The sequence below is a fragment of the Balaenoptera ricei genome, chromosome 14 (genome assembly GCF_028023285.1).
Source record: "Balaenoptera ricei isolate mBalRic1 chromosome 14, mBalRic1.hap2, whole genome shotgun sequence".
NCBI classification, from domain to species: Eukaryota; Metazoa; Chordata; class Mammalia; order Artiodactyla; family Balaenopteridae; genus Balaenoptera; species Balaenoptera ricei.
In genome coordinates this window covers 29,161,506-29,184,315 of record NC_082652.1, presented here as the reverse complement: position 1 = coordinate 29,184,315, position 22,810 = coordinate 29,161,506, and the positions used below count along the sequence as shown (strand labels likewise).

At 38.5% G+C, this 22,810-nt stretch overlaps 1 protein-coding gene across 4 annotated transcripts in view; it reads right to left on the bottom strand.

The window, feature by feature from the left end:
* Positions 1–22,810, bottom strand: part of SPIRE1 (spire type actin nucleation factor 1) — a 208,597-nt gene that overhangs the window by 35,383 nt on the left and 150,404 nt on the right. For all 4 annotated transcript variants that reach the window (XM_059895392.1, XM_059895393.1, XM_059895394.1 and 1 more), the window contains 4 exons: positions 12,632–12,709; positions 8,802–8,966; positions 2,468–2,554; positions 1,159–1,288 (listed from right to left, as the gene is read on the bottom strand). In XM_059895392.1, coding sequence (XP_059751375.1) covers positions 1,159–1,288; positions 2,468–2,554; positions 8,802–8,966; positions 12,632–12,709 — 460 coding nt within the window. The remainder of the gene's footprint in view (positions 1–1,158; positions 1,289–2,467; positions 2,555–8,801; positions 8,967–12,631; positions 12,710–22,810) is intronic.

The window sequence follows — 22,810 nt, the reverse complement described above, 5'->3', positions numbered from 1 at the left end:
CGCAGTGACTGAGAGTCATGGAAGGCAGGGAGAGCCATTGGAGCAGACGCGACTGACCAGACGGAGAAGAGGAGAGCCTGGGTCAGAGCGGGGAGGACTAGAGAGACCTAGAAGTAAAACCCACAGGGCTTGGCTGTTGGGTAAGAGTCAGAGGTGATGCTGAGCAATCTGTCCTGGGCTCTGAGATGGGGAACCAGGAGGAGACAGTTTGAGGAGAAAGCAGGTGAGGTCACCGGTGGCTGCGGGGCTTGTCCTGCGTGAGGGGCGAGGAGGCCCTGCTCAGCAGACGGCTGCACGTGTGGGTCTGAACTTTCAGAGAAACCTGCGCTGTAGGGCGGGAGCTGAGGAAACCAGAAACAAACCCTGGAGGAGGATGTGGTTGCTCAGGGAGAGGGAGCCCGGGATAGAAACCGGACGACCAAGCAGGGCCTGAAAGAGGCAGAAGAGGTCGGAGGAGAGAACCAGGAGACAGTGCCACAGGGCCAGCTCCTTTCCTGTTCAGGCGCCATGAGACTGTTTCCCTGAATTCTTTGGGCATCTTTAATCTTACAAATTGGAGGACAGCTGCATAAACAAAAATGTTTACATTTTATAAAATGATTTTGCTCTAAATGAAAATCAATGTGTGCTTATAAAAAACATTAAACATAATAAAGGAACGTGAGTAATAAGTGATATCAGTAATAACTGAGTCTCTCATCACATAATACCATATCTTCAAACCATAATTAAGACAATATAAACCTGAAGTAAAACTATGTATCACTTATATTTCTAAAACGTAATAACTTATCCATGTATATATATTACAATTTATAAAGTATTTTGACCATGATCCTATTTAATTCTTCCATGAAAGTCATAATGAAGGTGTAGAGGACTTTTTATCCCCCTTCTGCTGACGAAGAAATCGATGCTCAGAGAGGTGAAGAGACCGTCCTAAAACCACAGCCTAGAGGTCGGCAGAGCTCTGTCCACTACGCAGCGCGGTGCTCTCCTACACTCAGCATCACGGGGCAACAATTTCCTATTCCATGAATCTCAAGTATAGACTTCCAGCATGAGGGTGTGTGTGTGTGTGTGAGAGGGAGAGGGCCCTGCAGACGGCAGTCTCTCACTGGGCTGCTGTGCTGTCTTCCAGCGACGCCCCGGACTCACCTAACCTGCCGCGTCTGGTTTCCTCTGGTGACACGGGCCGCAGCTTTCTTTCTGCTTTGATTTCTTCCAGGATCCTTTCATGGAGGCTCCGTGGCCGTGGTGGAGTAGGCTTCAGTTTTCTGGCTGAGGCCTTAGAAGAAATATTAATGGCTATAGAGACTTGCTTACGTAGTTGTCCTTAAATAATTTTTACTGAAGTCCACTCATACAGTACATTATGAAATTATGTTTTACTGATTGCAACACTGCTTGATAAAAGACCATTTTCAAGCAATAGGGAGATTATTGGATTTCACAGTGGTTCAGTCACATGTGCTCAAGTTACTTTAAGGAGTCAGCTTTGCTGCAGCTGTAGTCATCTTCCCTACGTGCTACTATGACAGGCAATCCATTGAAATGTAAGCTGTACGTTACCTATTACGATTATTGTTTTTGAAAGTAACGTTTTTGAGTAAGTCATCACAACCTTCTTAGATTATTATCTTCGTTCTATAATTGAGGAAATACAGGCTCAGGGAGGCCGATCAACTCTCTCAGAGACGTGTGGCCACTAGGTTGTGTAGCTAGTGTGCAAATCTGGGCCCATCTGACTCCACGCTCTTTCTGCTCCACCACGACCCGCCTTACTAAAATTATTTCCCACATGGCCTCTTTCCCTTATTTTAAAAAGATTTATAAGAGGGATCATTAATTATGTTTTAGATGTTCACAAACTGAGAAAGAAACACCATTCCTGTTCTAGTTACTGAACATACATGGGGTTTGAGAGGCCTTGGTGAGCACTGGCTGTGGAGCTGGGGGGAAGTAAGTGTAGAGCAGAGGAAACGCAAACCAACATTCAAACCAGATCAGAACACCCTGATTCCATGGTCACTAGAAAGAACCCCGTCAACAGAGGAAGATAAATAATACAAAAGAGGAGGTACAGCAGGGTGGATTTACTGTAAAACAGTATCAAAATGACAATTTAATCAAGGTGAAGTGTTTGCACCATAAAGTAAACAGGGAGGGCAGCCCACACCAGGAACTACTTGGTATCATATTCAGCTGTTATTCTAGGAGGTATTTGGCCAGATTTTGCACCATAACTCAGGTTGTTTGAGTTAAAATATCCTAAGACAGCCTGTATTGAATAATTTTAAGTACTTTTTTGTGACTTAAAATGTAATTTACAGTTGGGCTTCTTATTTCTGAGAATGAAAGCTCAGTGTAAATACTCCTTTAAGAGCTGAGTTCTAGAGGTCACAGGCTAGAGGAGAATACTTCATTATGTGCTCTCCAAACAAGGGGAATATGTCAAATTACGTACTGGATTTAAAGGAGGTCTTGATCTGATGAAGTCCAGGATGATTTCATGAGCACTTTTTTTTAACCGAGGGGGAATATCACCATTCACCTGAAAGGAGACAAAAAGCAGAAGATTCATGTGACTACAGGATTATCATTATAAGTTTCTGGGTACGTATGCCAACATATGTCACTTCAAAATTACTGAAGTGGAATCTGGCTCCACCAAGGATGCATTTCAAATCAATAAAAATGGAGAGTAAATGGCTGAATGATTCAGAGCAAAAATAACTATGCAGAATTGAAGAAACTCCACATCCACTTTAGTTCTATATTTGGGGAAATTATATATAAGATGCATCCTTCCAACAAAAAGTTTCTACAATTATGAATGTGAATGGAAAAAGTAATACTACGCTTAATTACTGTATAATTTCAAATGTCTTTGGGACTTCCCTGGTGGCCCAGTCGTTAAGACTCTGTGCTTCCACTGCAGGAGGTGCGGGTTTGGTCCCTGGTCAGGGAGCTGGGATCTCACGTGCCAGGTGGTGCAGCCAAAACAACAAGAACAAAAAGTCTTTTACCTCTTATTTTCATCCTTGTACAAAATCTTGGTAATGGGAAGGAGTGGGGACATGGTTCACATTCTTAGACAAAGCTGAGGCTCAGATCGAGGTGGTCTCTGCCCCCTTCACAGGGTCAGTGAGCAGAAGAGCTTGGCAGGGGTCTGGTCTGACTCTCTTGCCCTAACATCTTCTCTTTTTAAAGAAACAAGTTACAAAAATTTTAAGAAATTTAAGAAAAACCCACCAAAAAACCCCCACCTAAACTCACATTCTGACCACTCAGAAGGCACAGTTGTGGTGACCATAAGTCATACTTATTTCCCAACCTCATATGAAAAAACAGAACTGCTAGGCACTTTCTATCATTATTCTCATAAAAGATAGATGAAAAAAGAAAGGTTAACAAATTACAAATTTAAAAAACTGATGAATACCTTAAACTTCTCAAAATCCAGAAAATCAGCATACTATTTTTATTATGAACTGCCTGAAAAACCTCTATAATACTTTTTCACTCTACTTTGGTGACCTACTCTTTATCTTGTCATATTCTAATAATTTTATGATATCAATTTTATTGGAGAGAAAAAAGATAATTTGTTTATTCCTCTAGCACCAATGGTTGATTTTTTTTTATTTTGATAGGTTAGAAAGGTTTCTTTAAGCTTCACAATTTGTTATTGGAATGTCATGCCCAATTTTAGAATTATCGTAAAATTTGGTCAAACTTTTTAAAAGTATTTTCTTATCTGAATTGTAAGACTTCAGGGCATGGACAGTTTTGTTATGTACTTCCCAATCTTAATTACTGTTTTAATTGCTCAGGATCATTAATCAATTGGTTATTAATTTTTTATTGCAGCTGTATGAGTTTTGATTTTTTTGTCAATGTCACTATTTTGTGTCACCTGAGAAATGAAGTTAATTAAAAAAAAAAAGAACCTGAACTGCTGCTCCCAGGCCCAGTGGCTGCCCCCCACAAATGCGACCACTCAGGGTGTGTGACAAGCCTGCTGACATCATCCACTCCCCTTTTCCCTTGCCCCCCGCCCCACAGTCCTGAGTGAGGACAGAACAGCCCTAAGGTTAGAGTTAGGAGTGAAAGCTGCCTGAGCCGAGCCAAGCTTGTGACCGCTAGTACTTGGTTTAAGGAGGGCGTGTACCCAAGCAGCAGAGCTAGGGGCCTACCGTGGCACCACTCTTTACCCATGGACTTCTTGTTACACAAGACTTTTAAGAAAATCCTTATTATATGAACAACTTAATCAGACCTTTCTATTCTACTCCTGAACAGGATAACACATATCTTTCTAGCTATTTTTTTTAATTGGCGCTTTTTAAAATTAATTTTTTTTAATTTTATTTTTGGCTGCACTGGGTCTTCGTTGCTGCACTCAGGCTTCCTCTAGTTGTGACGAGCAGGGGCTACTCTTCGTTGCGGTGCGCGGGCTTCTCATGTTGTGGAGCACGGGCTGTAGGTGCGCGGGCTCAGTAGTTGTGGTGCGCGGGCTCAGTAGTTGTGGCTCACGGGCTCTAGAGCACAGGCTCGGTAGTTGTGGCACACAGGCTTAGCTGCTCCGCAGCATGTAGGATCTTCCCGGACCAGGGCTCAAACCCGTGTCCCCTGCATTGGCAGGCAGATTCTTAACCCCTGACCCACCAGGGAAGCCCTCTTTCTAGCTATTTTTCGTATACTTTTATTTTAATGTTCTTTCCATCACAACAGCAGGGTTGAATGAGATAATGGAGTCAATACGGCCAAGGTTGTAAGTTCCATTCCCCAAACAAGCACATTAACATCAGTTTCCTCACTAGTCAGAAACTGGATACTGGATCCCAATTACAAAATGTGTGTCAGTGCTCATGAGGGAGCTGGCAGGCCAGTATTGATGTGAGTCAGTCAGTCAAAGTCGTTACTAGCAGGAGGAAAAGTAACAGCAAATTCCATTCTGCTGCTGGGTCAGTGAAATTACTTTTTTAAAATATAAATACAGAACACATCCTGAAACAAGCTCTCTGAAGCTGCAACAATAAATGATTTCTAGATGAACACAAATAGTAGGCCCATAAGTAAACGAGACCAGTTATAGAACTTGATCTTACTTTTGAGCCACAATACCTTAAACAAATAACTTCTATATAAAAAATGTTTAAGTTTCTACATCTTTATTTTTGTTTTGAATTTTATTTATTTATTTTTGTACAGCAGGTTCTTATTAGTTATCTATTTTATACATATTAGTCAATCCCAATCTCCCAATCATATATGTCAATCCCAATCTCCCAATTCATCCCACCACCACCAACCCCCTGACTATACATTTTACAAGGATCTTTCATTACACTGGACTAGTCTTCTCAAATAATTGGTTTATACTTAAGAAAAAAGAGGTTAAGACAATTAGAAATAAAATGCCTCCTCTGTTAGGCTTCTATTAATCAAAGAAAGACAAAGTTTTCAAGAGCTCAAAAACATCAGAAAAACAACAGATCATCTGATCAGGCTTTAGACCAAGGTAAATAAATAGAGGTAACTTGGTAATGCTTTAAAAAAAAAAGACCTTTAATGAGATATAATTCACACATAAAATTCACCCTTTTATTTATTTTTTTTGGCGGCACCACTCGGCATGTGGGATCTTAGTTTCCTGACAGGGAATGAACCCATGCCCCCTGTAGTGGAAGCACGGAGTCTTAACCACTGGACTGCCAGGGAAGTCCAAAATTCACCCTTTTAAAGTGTACAATTCAGGGTTCTAAGTAGTCACAAGGTTTTGCAATCACTACCAATAACTTCAGAGAAATTTTATCACCCCAGAAGTATATGCTGCACCCATTAGCACTCATTCCTCATTCTTCCCTCCCCGCAGCCATTGGCAGCCACTAATCTACTGTCTTACTGATGTGCCTACTCTGGAAATTTCAAATAAATGGAACCCCTCATACATTATGTAGCCTTTTGTGTCTGGCTTCTTCCACTTAGCATGTTTTCAAGGTTCACACACGTGGTAGGATGTATTGGTACTTCATTCCTTTTTATGCCTGAATAATATTCCATTGTATATTACCCACTCATGAGCTGATAAACATTTGGATGGTTTCCACTTTTTGGTTATTATAAATATGCTGTGAACATTCATACATAAATTTTTGTGTGGACAAATGTTTTCATTTCTCTTAGGAGTGCATGTAATGGCTGGGCCGTAAACTCTATGTTTAACATCTTGAGGAATTAGCAAACTATTTTCCCAAGTGTGCACCATCTTACATTCCCACCAGTGATATGAGGGTTCCAATGTCTCCACATCCTCACCAGCATGTTATTTTTTGTGTTTTTTATTTTAGCCACTCCAGTAGGTGTAAAGTAGCATCTCATTGCAGTTTTGATTAGCATTTCTCTAATGACTAATAATGTTAAGCATCTTTTCATGTGCTTATTGGCCATTTATATATCTTCTTTGGAGAATAATTCAAATTATTTGCCCACTTTCCAACTGGGTTGTCTTTTTTATTTTTGAGTTTAAAAAATTCTTTATATGTCCTGGATACAAGTCCCTTTTTGGATATATGATTTGTAAATATTTTCTCCCAATTTGTGGGTTGTCTTCACTTTCTTTATATTGTCTTTTAAATCACAAAAGTTTTAATTTTCGATCAAGTCCAATTTATTTTTTTCTTTTGTTGCTGTACTTTTGTTGTCATATCTAAGAAAGCACTGCCTAATCTAAGATCACAAACCTGTTTGCTTCTATGAGTTTTATAGTTCTAGTTCTTAAATTTAGGTCTTTCATCCATTTTGAGTTAACTTTTATATATAGTATGAGGTAGCAGTCCAACTTCATTCTTCTGCTTGTGAATATCCATCTGTCCTGGCATCATTTGTTGAAAAGACTGATATTTCCCTTTTGTCTTGAGATCCCACAGAAACCAACTGACAACAAATGAAGGGAATTATTTCTGGACTCTCAATTCTATTCCATTGATCTATGTTTATCTTTACGCCAATGTCACACTGTCTTGATTACAGTTTCTTTGTAGTAAGTTGTAAAATTAGGAAGTGTGAATCCTCCAACTTTGTTCTTTTTTCAAGATTGTCTTGGCTATTCTGGGTTCCTTGTAATTCCATGTGACTTTTAGGATCTGCTCATCAATTTCTGAAATGACCTGCCAGGGAGCAGCGGCAGCACCACACGGGCATGGAGCGCGGTGCACTGGGCGCCCGAGCGCGACCACCACGGCCAACTCCCTCGGCGGGGTTGCCCGTTTGGGGCGCCCGCCTGGTTACGCAGTCCTCGCGGCACCCACGCCCCGCGCCTAGCCGTTGCCGCAGCTGCCGGAAGAGGCGGTTCAGCAGCCGGCCGGGCTCTGGAGCAGCCGGCCAGGTTCTAGAGCACCCAAGCCCACTTCAGGAAAGCGGCTGCCGCTCCTCGACTACTGGCAGCCGGACGCCGGCAGCCGACGATCTACATCTTTACTTTTAAAGGTGAGTTATTTGAAGTTCTCTGTTAGAATTAAAGCATTTTACCAAAACATTTTGAAAAAATTCCATTGAAATGTTTTGTACTTCTATAACTTAATGTTCTAAATATAATCCCATATGGCTAAGCCATTCAATTCCCATGAGCATCACAAATATACAAAAAAAAAGTGGATTACTATGGTATAGTTACGTAGTTTAAAACCTGAGGATTAAATTAAGAACATCTTAGCATACCGCTTCAGATACAGATAGACTATGTGTGAAAATCCTTTGTGTTTACTCTTTACAACAAAATTTTTTTAAAAGAAATTAGAAAGTGGCATTATATTGATAACAGTAAAATTTTTTAAAAAATATATCCAGTTTTTGAATGATTAAATATGAGTAGCTGGATTTCCACTCTCATCTGTCAGGTACATATATACATAACAAGGAACTAATCAAAATCTTAGCCTGTTAGACTAAAACTTGAAAACTTCCCCCATGCGAAACCAATCACCACTAGAACTGCCATCTGCCTAGTCCCCTGCACAGAGGCTCAGTATAAACGTATCCAAGTGAACTGCATGGAATTAGCCAGACAGAGAAAGACAGAAAAAGGAAAACAATAATGGGTATCACAAAGTAGTAACATGTTCTTCTTTACATACTACTCACAACCTCCAAACTGTATAAACATGCACATAACAGGAGTCCCAGAGGGACTGGAAAGACAAGAAAGGACAAAGAAAATGTGAAGAACTAATGGCTAAAAACTTCCAAAATCTGATAACAATACAAATCTACTCATCCAAGAAGCTCTATAAACTCTAAGCAATAAACTCCAAGAGAGCCACAACAGAACACATTATAGTCAAGTTGTTGAAAGAAAAATATTGAAAGCAGCAAGAAGTGACTATCACATACAAGGGATCCTCAATCAGATGAACAGGTGATTTCTCACTAGAAACCATAAAGGCCAAAAGGCAGTGAGATAAGTTTAAAGACAGAAAAAAACACTGTCAACCAATAATTCTATACCCAAAAAAACTCTGCTTCAAAAATGAAGAAGAAATTAAGACATTCCCAGGCAAACAAACACTAAGGGGGTTCGTCACTAGTAACCCTGCCCTAAAGGGAGTTGTTCAGGCTTAAAGAAAAGGACAGTAGACAGAAATTTGAAGCCATGGGTTGTGGAATTACACATTTGTAACTTTTCTGTGAGCTTACTGTATTTTCCAACTTTTCTATGTTGAGAAGAACATTTTCAACAAATAAGATTACCGAAAAACAACCATTTGAGTCCATTAACAGTTTTCTTTGTTACTTACCATCACTTTTCGCAGAGTGTATCTTTTGGATCGAATGTCATCCATTAGCATCTCATAAGGGGTGAGCTGATATTCAATGGGCAGAGGGTTGTACTGCCGCTCTTGGACCTTCTTGAGTTTTACTCCATTCCGCAAATCCCTCATCACCTGCACCCAGAATCGAGCCTGAAAGAGCCAAGGGTGGAGAGACATCCATGAATAAATTTACTAGTTTCTTCTAAAGACCTATAGTCGTAAAGAAAATATTAAGAGCTTGGATTACAAAACACCAAGCAAACCAAAGAAAAACGATTTTAAAAATTAGATTTTAGGGTACTAAAAAGCAGGTAGGATGCCAGCAGAGAATCCACCAGCTCTAACTGCGGGGACACCTGGATAAAATCCTAACTCACCCCCTGTGCTACCTGCATCCATGGCCTCAGTTCCTCAGGCCCTCATGTTCCACCTATCAGGTGGCTTTGCTCACTGAAGAGGTGAGTGTTTCTCACACTAGACTTTGGGTTTGGCTCTATTACTTGCTTGGCACTGGAATTTTAGTGGATGTGACATGACCAAAGGCTTCAACAACAAACGCACAATGGCTTGTCACTCTGCTCCTGTCACTGCCATGACAACATCACGCTTGGGTTGGCACGAGGCACACTGGCAGGATTATCCAGGAGAAGGACGATGCACAGAGTAGAGCCACCACTCTGATCTGCAGACTCATGAGCTGAGTAAATGCTACCACTTAATGCCGTGGTACTTTGTAGTGTTCAGTTACGCAGCATTACTGTTACCACAGCTAACTGATACAGCCATCTACTGCTATTTGACATCCAGCAAGTTGCTTCCCCTTTCTGAACCCTGGCTTCCTCATCAATAAAAGAAAATGGCACTTTATAACTTGTTGAGATGATCAGAGCTGATGTATAGTGTTCTGCACATAGAAAATGCTCAAAAATGACAATTTTTATGTTATTATTATCTCTGCACAAATTAATTTAATATCAATGTTCTTATCTACGAATAATAGCAAGTTGCTCTGCCTGCCCTTCAAGAAAATGAAATATATGTGAAATATTTATTATAATTTAAAATATATTAAATGCGTTAATATTATTATACTTTAACCCTTTTATTTTCCTGCCTATAAGCTATCATATTCTCGGCTTCAGTAAAGAAAAAATCAATATGATATTTAACTGAAATATTATAGGTTGTTAAACATTAATAAGTGGCTCAATAGCTACATAATATATTTATTAAAAATCAAGTGACATATTTCATAAGAATTGCCTACATAACTGATTGAACTGCTCAAAATGTCCTCAAAAAACGATTTGTGATTTTTAAAAAATGTATACCATTTCTTATTCCCAAAAGGATTTGAGGTACTTAATATTGTGGTATAGCCATCAGAACATCTTCTAAAATATTAACATTTAAGACAAGTTCTTAGATTCTGCCATTAAAAATATCCTAATATAAATCCCTAAAATATTTAGATCTCTCCTTTGGGAATGCTCGTCTCAACTTCTCTTGCTCATTCCTTGAAGATCCAATTCAAATACCATCTCATTTTTAAAATACTGTCTCTTCTCTTCACCTCCTCAGGCTTTAAGAAAACCTGACATATGAAACTTTGAATTCTCAAAACAGATAAATTAGTGATGATTACTCACATTAGAATCTTTTGCTATAATTTATAGAAAGATTCAAACAGACTCTTATATAGCCAGTTCGTTATATATTATTGTTGGCAAAAATTTTACAAATGACTTTCCAGAAACTAAGTCACAGTTATATAAAATAATGGACAACTGTCACTGTACGTATTCCCAGAGATTTTATCATTTACCCCTTATTACACTTGAAAGATTCTGAGATGTATAGATTCTGCCATTAAACGTATTCTAATTCTCCTTCATACTATTCCTCATACCTTCCTCATTTCATTCTAATCTTTCTAGGTAGTTCATTTTCATGATCTTATGAAAAAGAAGCTGGTGATCTAGGCAAATGTAACTTCCTTTGGAGATAGTACGTCTCTTGTCAGTGATCATACTGTTTTAGATGAGGTTGCCTTAAGACAGTTAATTAAATTTTTGGTTCAAGTTTATACTAGCTATTGGCTAACTTCTGAGCACCTGGAGTTATTTACCTGGCTTCAATGTCTTGGAAAACAAGTTTAAAAATTTATTAACCAGGCTCCCCTGGTGGCGCAGTGGTTAAGAATCCGCCTGCCAATGCAGGGGACATGGGTTTGAGCCCTGGTCCAGAAAGATCCCACATGCCGCGGAGCAACGAAGCCCATGTGCCACAACTACTGAGCCTGCGCTCTAGAGCCCGTGAACCACAACTACTGAAGCCCGCGTGCCTAGAGCCCTTGCTCCGCAACAAGAGAAGCCACTGCAATGAGAGGCCCATGCACTGCAATGAAGAGTAGGAAAAAAAAAAAAAAGAGTAGGCCCCGCTCGCTGCAACTAGAGAAAGCCCGCGTGCAGCAACGAAGACCCAACGCAGCCAAAAATAAATTAAAAAAAAAAAATTTATTAACCAAGATGACATACACCTAGAGCAACACTATGCAAAGGAAACTGATAATCAATATTATTCTAAAGTGACAATACTAGCTTATAAGACAATATAGGCTACTTGTTTTTTAACCTTACTCTTAAATATTCCTGATTAATATCATTCCAAATATCTCAGGAAAGATATCGTCCATAAATTAAGAATATTGCTAACAGGAAATACCCAAATGACCATCAACAGAAGAATGGATAAACAAATTGTGGTACTTACATACAATGGAATACTACTCAGCAATAAAAAGTATAAACTATGATATAGGCAACGACATGGATGAAATCTCCGAAGAATTATGCTGAATAAAAGAAGCCAAAAAAACCCCAGTATATACTATGTGATTATATTTACATAAAAGTGTAGAAAATGCAAGCTAATCTATAGTGACAGAAAGCAGATCACTGGTTGCCTGGAAACTAGGGAGGAGGGAGGCAGGAAGTAGGGTTACAAAGCAATACGAGGAGACGTGGGGTGATGGACAGGCTCACTGTTTTCTTATGGTGATGGTTTGTTTCACAGGTGTGAATGTGTATGCATATATGTCAAACTTATCAAACTGTACTTTTTAAACATGTGCAGCTTGTTGTATGTAGATTACACCTTAATAAAGCTGTTAGAAAAGAATATGACAATTGAAATCTAACATGGTCAAAGGCTACTCGTTCATACCTCCAAATCTGTATCTTTTCCCATTCCGTCATTTAATGTCATTATTTATCCAGTATCCTTAACATGAAAAGTCAGAATCCTAAAATGTGCCTTCCTACATGGATCTAGTACCATGTTGGAAAAACAGTAGATAGTCAGTGAGTCACATGAATACACTGCAATCATCTGTTCTAGAAATCTATCTTCTGTTTCACCAGGGCAGAACGTTGTAACGTATCACTCATTCTGCATCCCCAGGGCCCTAATCCAGTAACTATTCATTGGATAAATGAATGTACTATACTATAGTTTCACTATATCCTGAAACAGAGCTTAAACTTTGACTTTCACATAAGAGGATGCTAAGGTATTAATATAATTAGAAAGATCAATATTTTAAAACACTGAAATTCTCAGAGACATTGTGGTAGTTCTAATAAAATTAGATAGTTTTTAAAAAATGGAATAGCTATTTCCTCAAATGTAAGGTTAGGTTTTCAAATTGGTATATCATTTCATACTATAGTCCTTAAGATAGACCAGCATTTTAAAAAACATGATACGACTTCTTCAACACTAAACAGAACAGAGAGAATACCCAGCTAGCTCACCCAGTCAGCGTTTTTCAGCTCCTCCAGGTCTGTGTTAGATTCGTTACTCTTCTCCATTTCTTGAATCTTCTTCAGATTCTACCAATTAAAATTCAAATAAAACATTTAAGCACAAAATTTCATTAAGCTACCTTCTCAAATTAAAATTTCAAACGGATACCTTCAGATAAATATATACAGAAGTGTTACTGAAGCAGATAGCACAGAATCTACTCCTCTGTAAATTTCAGCCAATTTCAGTAAATTAAAATAAATGCAGTCCTGCAGAGGGATGGACTGAGATTGTTCATTCTAATTTCCTTTGAGGCCTTGTGGTTAAACCTCAGTCACAATATTAATTCACATCTTCTAAACTGTACTGACATTTCCTTCTCCATCAACCCCCACATTCAATCCATCATTATTCTCACAGATGTAACTTTATCTCTTTATTACTTAAGTTCTCTTCTTTTTATCTCCACTGTAAATCCCTTAATCCAAACACCATCTTATTTGGCCTGGACCTCTGAAGCAGCCTTGCCCTGGACGCTAAGTGCTAAGCCTTCAGGCAACCATCAATTTAACCCCAACTACAACCCATGTTACAGGAGAAACTGAGGCTCACGAAAGCTAACTAATATGTCTGGTGTACCCCAAGGTGAGTGACAGAGCAGGAGTGAAGCACATGGAAGTGCCCCAGGGCCTCAGACAAGGTGAGTGATGGAGCAGGACTGAAGCAGACATGAGGTAATACGTATGGAAGGGACAGCACACGATGAGCAGAGTGTTGGGAATGTAGCATCCAGACGCTTAAATAACCCTGAGAAAACGACGGGTAACATTCTACTTTAACTTGGCCAAAATGAGTATTTACGAATTGGTATTACACAAGGAAAAGAATAGGATTTATGATTTGTACCTGGGCTTTGCACATAACGGGTACTTAATATGTGGTGTGACATTATGTCAAAATCTGAGTAATAATCATTATTAACTAAATCAGGACTCTCAGTTTTCTGACTTTAAAGATATATCAGAGGTACTTGTATTACATTATTTCTGATATTCAAAATTCCTCATTTTTTGCTAGGGACTATTAGTTAGCTTAAAAAAAAAAATCTCTGATGACTTAAGCCATAATACCACAATAAGAATTGAGCGGGGAAGAGACTGAAAAGGAGAAGCACACGTGTTATTTTGTTCCTCTAATGACTGCAACCCAGGCTCCATTCCCAAAAGAATTAAAGTACATACTACTTGGGATTTCCCTGGCGGTCCAGTGGTTAAGACTCCACGCTTCCTCTACAGGGGGCGCGGGTTGGATCCCTGGTTGGGGAACTTAAGATCCCGCATGCCGTGCGGCGCGACTAAACTAAGATAAAAAATAAATAACATAATGTAAAATATAAAAAAAATAAAGTACACACTACTCTATTGACTAGAAGATTCTTCCAGTTTTTTTAACAATTAAAATGGTGAAAGAAAAGAGACTTAGGAGGTGAACTGCCTCTGGGCACCCTGCGACTCTATCAGGCTATATCATCTATTTATCAGCAGCAGCACTCAAATAATGACAGCTGAACCTAAGTCCCCATCTCCCTCTCCCTAGAAAGATTTACCCCAGATGCCCACTTAGCTAATTCCCATATATCCTTCTCATTCTTGCTCAAAGGTTACCTTCTCAATGGGGCCCACCTTGACCACCCTATATAAATTCCAAGCCCCACACCCTGCCATGAGCAACCCCTAGTCTACATCTTTCTCCAAAGTCCATCCTGCCTCTAACAGTCCATATGATTTACTTAATATGTTCACTGTCTGCCTCTCCCTGACAGATCCCAAGCTTCCATGGGGAAGTAGTTTTGGTCTATTTTGTTCACTGTTGGGCTCCTCAAATCTCTAGAACAGTGCCTTGCACTTAGTAGGTGCTTAGTAAATATTTGTTGAATATGTGAATTAAGATACTTTCAACCAAGAATGTTCAATCACTTAAATCTCTTCAATAGCTCTTATCACGTCAACTTTAATAAGCGGAAGCTCAATCAAAAGGAAAATTATTCAGAGGAAAATCTGTATTTTCTTCCCTAAACTCAGAATCCCCCGGAAGGATGGGACGGAGAAATCTTATCTGTCATATTTCTCCCATCACCTAAAAAGGCTGATCCCACAGCAACCACTTTATTGTTTATCCAATGATCTATAAACCAAAAGATAATGAAAAGAGCTGAAAACACAGTGGAGAAACTCATCTTTACAAGCCTATGTTGTTTTTAAAAATTCCGATGGTCTCTAGGTCCTTTTAGGATCCAAACAAGAGAAGGCAAGACAAATGTACAGATACAGCAGAAGATGGGAGGTCTTTGGCAAGATGAAATCTTTATCTTTTTTCCTTGAGTCCTACTGCTACTACCAAAAAGGTGATTACAGTAGGTCTCTGAATTGTTCTTTCTGCTTCAGCTTCTTCCTCATTTGGTTTATCTTCTCAATCCCCCATGACGGGTTCTCAGTGTCTCTGTTGTGCTCCTCAAACTGGGGTGCCTATAAGTACTTCTGGGGAACTCTTTTAGTTAGAGCCTGTCCTGGGGATGTTGAGAGAGAGAGAAAGCCAGTTTGAGATACTGGATCCAGCTGTGCCTAAAGCTAGCTGTGCCCTTAGATTCCCAATTAAGGGAGTCAATAAATTCCTCCCTCTTCCACTCATGCTAATTTGAGTGGATTTCTGTCACTTGCAATGGAAAGAATTATGATTTAACATGTCCCCTTAGTCCAGAAATATGAGTTCACGCTTCTATGTCTTAGGGGTGTTCTGGTGGAAGAGTACGAGAAGCATATGACCCTTTTTCCACGCAACCTTAACTGTTACTGTTCTCGGACACATCCCTGATGAAATGTAGCCAGGATGGTCTCACTGTTAAGACTTAAGACATCTCTGTCTTTACTTGTGCTGTGACAAAATCCCTAACTCCCTGCAGCTAAGAAAAACTATCGCTGTCTATAATACTGAAGATAATTTAAATGAATGGCCTGAGAATTTCATGTTTCTTTATTTTTCTGAACAGCAAGTAGCACTAATTGTAGCTCAGATACTTCCTAGCTGTGTGACTCTGGATAGTTATACAACTGCTCTAGTCTTCAGGTTGATTTTCTCACCTGTAAAATGCAGCTGCTAATAAATACCTTTTCGATTTTGTTAACATTACATAAAATAATACAAAAGAAATACAGCATGTGGCCTGGCTCATATTAAGCAGATTAGTAGATATTAGTTATTTAGCATTTATTTAGTAGATATTAGTTACTATAAGCCAATGAACATCTATGAAGATTTGATTGTGAACACTTCCACCCTATCACAAAAACATTTTATTCTTTTTTTTTAAAACATTTTATCTTTTAACAAATGAGACCTCTCTTTAGCCTCTTCGTGAAGTAAAAAATCCTGACTCAGCAATAAATCAGTATAAAATAGCTGAGAATCTGTAAATACTATAATTTAACAAGCTTAAACAAATATGCAACGAAGAATCTCAGGTTTTCTCATTAGCAGCAACACAAATGAGTTATTTGAAAGTAAATTACAGATTTTTATAGTTTTAGAGACAAGCTTCTGTCAGCTATATTCTAGCTTCTGAATAAGTTTTTTTTTTTTTGCTTGTACAAATGTAAGAACAGATGCCAACCTGTGCTTGGAATAGGGTGAGAAAGTCCTGAGAGCATCCACATGGCAATAACTCTCCTCATTTCTGACACAACCATTCTCAAGCTAGCAATTAGAACTGCTCTTTGCCAACATCTTTAGTTCCCAGCGTCTTAAAAAATAAAAAAATAAAATCTACTCCGTGAATCACAAGTATATCAAATACTCAGAGTAATGTTAATGTATTTGCATAGATTCAACCACCACCCTTACTGACAATGTATTTATGTATTAACATAATATTTTAATAACAGCATTTTAATGATCACCCTTTTCCTCCATATTGTTAACCATTTAGAACTATTTGTTATTTAATGGTATTCCCCTGTGCAATGCGTACGTTTTCAGCTAGAAACTTTTAAATGTGTAAAAATGAATGTTTCAATAATTCCTTGAAAAAAACCTTTTTTTGAACTCAGTTAAAATATGCTAATATTCTTTTAAACAAATTACTTACATAGAGATCATTAAATATATCTCACAAGTGACAAAGTCACTAATATAAATATTGCCTATAATAAATAGAACATGTATATTAGCCTCACAGACTAAGAGCCATGATGTCCTTCCTAATTCAGATACTTTTACCACAGAAAAGAAAAAGGACTTCCAAATTAATATTTTGGAAATTAGAGCACAAAAAAGCCCCCAATTACAGCAATTCTTGTGATAAATGGAAGTCTCCCATGCACATAAAGAGCTAATGGATAATTACTAAAGAATATGATTTATATTTTCATCAACCTTTATGGCACTGTCTTAAAGATGTAACATGCTCCTTCTCCCAGAGGGGTGGAAGAGGGAGAAGACATGAGAGAAAGTCAGAGCATTTTACTTAATGAAAAATGTAAAATGTTAAGATACTAAACTATAAGTTGATATTCTGTAAAGCTCAATTTGAATTTATACAGTTCACTGTAGAAATTAGAAAAAGTATAGATGAAGTCGTCAAAATGAAGGAAATGCATTTCTAGGTTCCAGGAAAGGAACACTGTTCCTCCATTCTCCCAATATTTTTGTAGATAGACAGACATATACACACACACACACACACACACACACACACACACTCACTGGCTTGAGTGTTTAATGCCTGTCTCTGCCCCAAGTAGCTGGACTCACAGTATCTCCCTAAAGACATCTATCTGCCCTTTCTGTTTTTATACTCATTAACTGTTCACACCTACAGAAATGCAGTGATGATCATTATAAAACAATCATTAAAATATCAGAGACAATATTTACAATTTATATCACAAAAAGCTATTTTCTTAATAAATAAATACAAATCAATAAGAAAGACCAATACTCCATTAGAAAAATGGGCAAAGAATATGAATACACAATTGAAAAATACAAATAGCTCTTAAGCATATGAAAAGGTACCTGAGCTCATTCATTGTAAGGAAAATGTAAACTAAAACTATGAGATATAAATTTTCACTTATCACTTAGAAAAACACATTGTGAAGATGTAGAAAAATAGATACTCTTACACATTTCCAAGGAGAGTATCAATTAGTAAACCTCAATGGAGGACAATCTCATAAATTTTATGAAAATTATAAATGCACAATTTCTTTGACCCAGCAATCCTACTTTTTAGGAGTTTGTCTTACATATACAATCACACCCATGAAAAACAGGTTAAAAACTATCCATTGCAGCATTGTTTATAAAGAGCAAAAGATTGGAAGAGACTTATTAGTTGTCAATAGAGGACAGATTAAATCAATTACAGTCTATCCACGCAACAGAACATCACGGAGACACTAGAAATGTAAACACTATGCGCTGATATAAAATGATCTACAAGATTTATTATTAAATGAAAAAAGGAAGGTTCAGAACAGCATAAAAAAGGAAGAAAAAATATTGATATTTTTCTGTTAGTTATACATAAATCATCTGTGTAAGGACAAAGAAGAAATTAACAGTATTTGTCTCCTGTGGGAGAGACTGTGCAGCTAGGAGACAGAGGGAGAAGAGTGCAGCTTCCTGCACTACTTCTGGACTCCTGGAGCTTGAACCATGTGAATTTTTTTATTTGTTAAAGTTAATTAAGTTCAAAAAGTTACAGGACCTGAAAGGTCTATAACTGAGTTCTGACATGATCTTCTACATAAAAGATTCTTCTGAAGCATTTTAACAGGGCGAGTAGTGACAAACGCAAAGAAACCTAAGGGCAGAGAGGGTAATTTCACTATTGCTGATGAGATGAGTGTTCTGCACATTTACTAACATTCACAAAATAAATCAAATAGAAAAAAGAGAGACTTTGACAAGGACTCTAAAAAAGTTACAAATAATAGATGATTTAATTAAAATGAACAAAATGGCAACCTTAAACAGACATCTGGTGGTAGATTCTTTCTTTCAAAAAATATGTTCACCCCTTGGAGGACTGGAAATCCGTTTTGGCTCTAGGCAGAAATTTCCAGTTAACTTAAATGTCATCGCAGTTTTATTACTGGAGGTGTAGGGAGCAGACATGGGAGGGAGAGGCCAGGAGTATGAGAAAGCTAATTAAAATATACTTCAACATGTGAATGAGATAGAGGTCTTGTGGCTTTATCTTTGTGAGTGCATTAAAGCAGAAAAGAGTCTCAAGTCCTGTCACAGCAGACGTCTTAGGAGTCAGTGTAAATGGCAATGGCACTATGATGTAGGTGGACTTGGTTATACTGGCTGTGAGATACTGGGTGGGAAATAGTTACATTTGATTCTTTTCAACCAATTACAGGTTATAAAATGTGGTCATCTGATTTTAAACAACAGACAAAAGACAATTTCATAACAGCCTAATCAATTCCAAAAACAGTTTTCCCCCCCTAGCAACAGAAGATACTTTATATATACATATATAGTATTCCATTTTAAGTAAAATATTTTAGTACTATCTTGTTTAAGATTAACTGAGCTCAAAGATTTCATCACAAAATTATGATTCTTTCATAGGACTAGTTGAAATAATATACGTAAATTACTTAATAAACTATTACAGCAATCATTCTGATTATATAGTGTAAAATTACTCATATAATCTTTCGAAAATTCATAATGAACCATGCTGCTTTCCCACTCACCTTCTTAGCCCATAATTTCAATATATGGTCAAATACTAGCAGCTAAAGATAGACTGGCTCTAATCTGGGCACCTAGAAATCATCCTCCCATTACAGGGTTTTATTAAATTTAGGGTAAGATTTAACCAATCAGAAGAATTTGACTAGTGAGGTTTAAAATAAAGTCACATGTAAGTGAGAATCACTCAAACACTTAGAAAATGGAGACACTGGCGTAATGCTCCTTCTAACAGCTGTATCTCTGAGTACCGGAAGAGGAAATAGGTGCCTCCACGGTGCCTCCATTCACACGCCACAGCCCGCATCCCACTTCTGGACTGGCTGCTCCTGGGCTGTGGCTCTTACTGGAGCATCTTGTTCACCACTGTGACCCCAGTGAAATGGAAATAGTAAGAGCACTGAACACACGGCTGTTGGGAGAACTGCAGAGTTAATGCACACCACAGCCTTAGAGCCGTGTCTGCACAGGATAAGCGTGGGAGAAATACTAGCTGTTATTCACTGTAGTAGCACCTGCCGTATAGGAGACACATGACACAACTGTTGCATGAATGAATAAATTTTGCCAATTGATCCTAATTCCTTTGGGACCTAGTGCTTCTTCACTCGCCAGGATTTGCAATAGACAAATATGGCTGCTGCATTCTCACAGGTCCCCCAAAGTCCCCCAGTCTCTGCCCACCCCCTCACTCAGGTTTATGGACTCCTCCTGTACATCCTCATCTCCTACTGCAAGATCCATTTTTGGTGTTTTCACTATTTCTAAAACCTTAGAAAGGAGTGCTAATCCAAATTCTTTCTATCACTATGGGCAGCTAATTGATTATAGTTTGTTAAACTGTGCTTCAGCTTTCCTCTCTATAAAATGAGGTGGGACGCAAACGGTAGTACTTCCTACTTATCAGGACTATCACGAGGTTTAAAGTGCTCACAAAGGCAATGAATAAGACATAGTCAGGGATTATAAATGTTTATGTGACACTGACATAAATTGTTTGAGCCCAGAGCTGCAGCTGTGGGCTTTGGATCTTTTTTCCCAAAGTACATACATTTCCTTAGAGTGGAAATCTTTGAAAAAATTATAAAATTCCAGTAGCACTCCATCTCACCCCCTACTCCTCAGGTTCCCACTTTGGATAGCAGCTTGAATACACGGGGATGACTATAAAAGACTTAAGGCTGATTCTATTTTGCTCTATTTCTTCTTGAATGTTAATGTGTTAAACACTTAGGAAAATTCAACTATAGAACAAAATGTGACATTTACTAGGTTGAAAAAATCTCATTAATGAAGGGCCCTAGTGTTACCCTAAGCTGAGGAAGCAGCAAGGGGAACATACCTAAAAAGACGACAGGAGATGCTGTCCTCGGTCCCTAATTCTATGACAGGGTTGGGAATATAAACATGGTCCTTGTCCCTAAGATGTTCAGTCTAATGAGGAGACGAACGTAAATGGTAATTCCAATACAGTGTGATAAGTGACAGAAGCCAGAGCAGAGTGCTCTATGAATGAACACAGAGAATAAAGAAATTAACTTCGATCAGCAGAAGCATTTCAGAACAGTGGACATCTGAGTTAGGTCTTAAGAATAAGTAGGCATTTTCTATGTGAGAGAAGAGAGGAAAAGGACATTTCCAGCAGGTGCAGAGGCCCTCGGCAATCAGGGGCTGGAGGAAGGGTAGCAAAGCGTGAACGCGTGGTAGGCAACAGGGAATGAAGAGCCCAGAGAGATCAGATTGGGGTCCGGCTGTAAACGGTCCCTATGCTGTGCTAAGGGGTCTAAACTTTCCACCTACAAGCATCAAGGAGTCAACACATCTTTACACAGGGACGGAAAGCTGGAGGATAAACAGAACGCTGGAGGATAGACTGTACACGGGGACGGAACGCTGGAGGATACAGTCTATCCTCCATTAGGAGGCTTTGCCACAGCTCAGGCAAGAGACGCAGACCACTGCACGAGCAAGGCACAGGTAAGAACACGAAGGAGGCTCTGCATCTGGAGACAAGTCAGGAGTGTCAGGGGACCATGATTCGAGAGAAGTGGCAGAAATCAGATGTCCAACACCTGAACCACAGTTCTCTAAGTCATTCAACGTTGATCCAAGATTTATACAGGCCCTATTACACTGCGGTTGCAGCAGTGAATTGGAGAGAAAAGGTCTCTGCCCTCAGTGAGAATGTATCCTAGTGGCAGATATCAATGAGGGGGAAAAGAGACCAGCAAAACAACTCTAGACTGTGATGGCTGCTAGAAAGGAAATACACAGAGTAATGTGACTTTAAAGAAACAGGCCGAGTGCGCTCACTACATAAGAGCATTTAGGAGACGCCTCAGACGTCCTTTCAGCTGAGGACTGAAGGATACAAATGAAGAACCATAATTGAGAGGGTGAATGAACATAGCATTTATAAGAGGAGTTTAAGATGTCAACAAGCAACTAAATAATCAAGCACCACAGGTGCAGTCACACTTGAGAAGAGATTAAGATCATTATGATCGGATAATCGGGAATGACAATCTACACCGTGATAGCCTGCCTCTGAAGAAATCCAAGATGGCTTAACAATATTAGACATCTTATCCCTCAAAGATCAAAATGTTTGGGGGTATTCTACCTTCATTCTGGGGTTGTTTACATGTATGGCACAAGAAACTGCAAGGGGAGAGAAAATTTTCATCACTTTAAGTATATAATCTTCTAACAGAAATTACGTGCTTTAAAAACCTTTTACGTGCCTTCTAATTAAGAGTTCTTATTGCAACGATACGAATATATGTTTCATAATGCTCAATTATTTTTACTGTTCATTCACTTATGACTAATATTATTATATTAGGAATTTCTTCTTTCCAGGAACTTGTTTACCAATAGATTTTAAAATACAGAAGTTTGGGACTTCCCTGGTGGTCCAGTGACTGAGACTCCGTGCTCCCAATGCAGGGGGTCCGGGTTCGATCCCTGGTCAGGGAACTAGATCCCACATGCTGCAAGTAAAGATCCTGCATGCTGCAACTAAGACCTGGCACAACCAAATAAATAAATAAATAATTTTAAAAATAAATAAATAAAATACAGAAGTTTTAGTCCCCACTGACATCAGTACAGTAGCAATGTCAGTACTGAGTTTACAGCTCAATACTGACAACACTGAGCTTTCCTATAAAATCTACAACACTGAACTGCTTTCCTATGAAATCCATCTTGAATTTAAAATATAATATAAAACCAGATAAAATATGATATAAAATAGTATACATTAACTTCCTAGCAAATTTTACTGGGAATGTATTTAAAATGTTTATCTGTATATATTTTGCCTACACAAAACAAGACTGGTACAAAAATGAGGAAAATCTTGAATGAACAGAACAAAGATTTAGTCACATAAATTGTACTTTCTGCAGAGCATT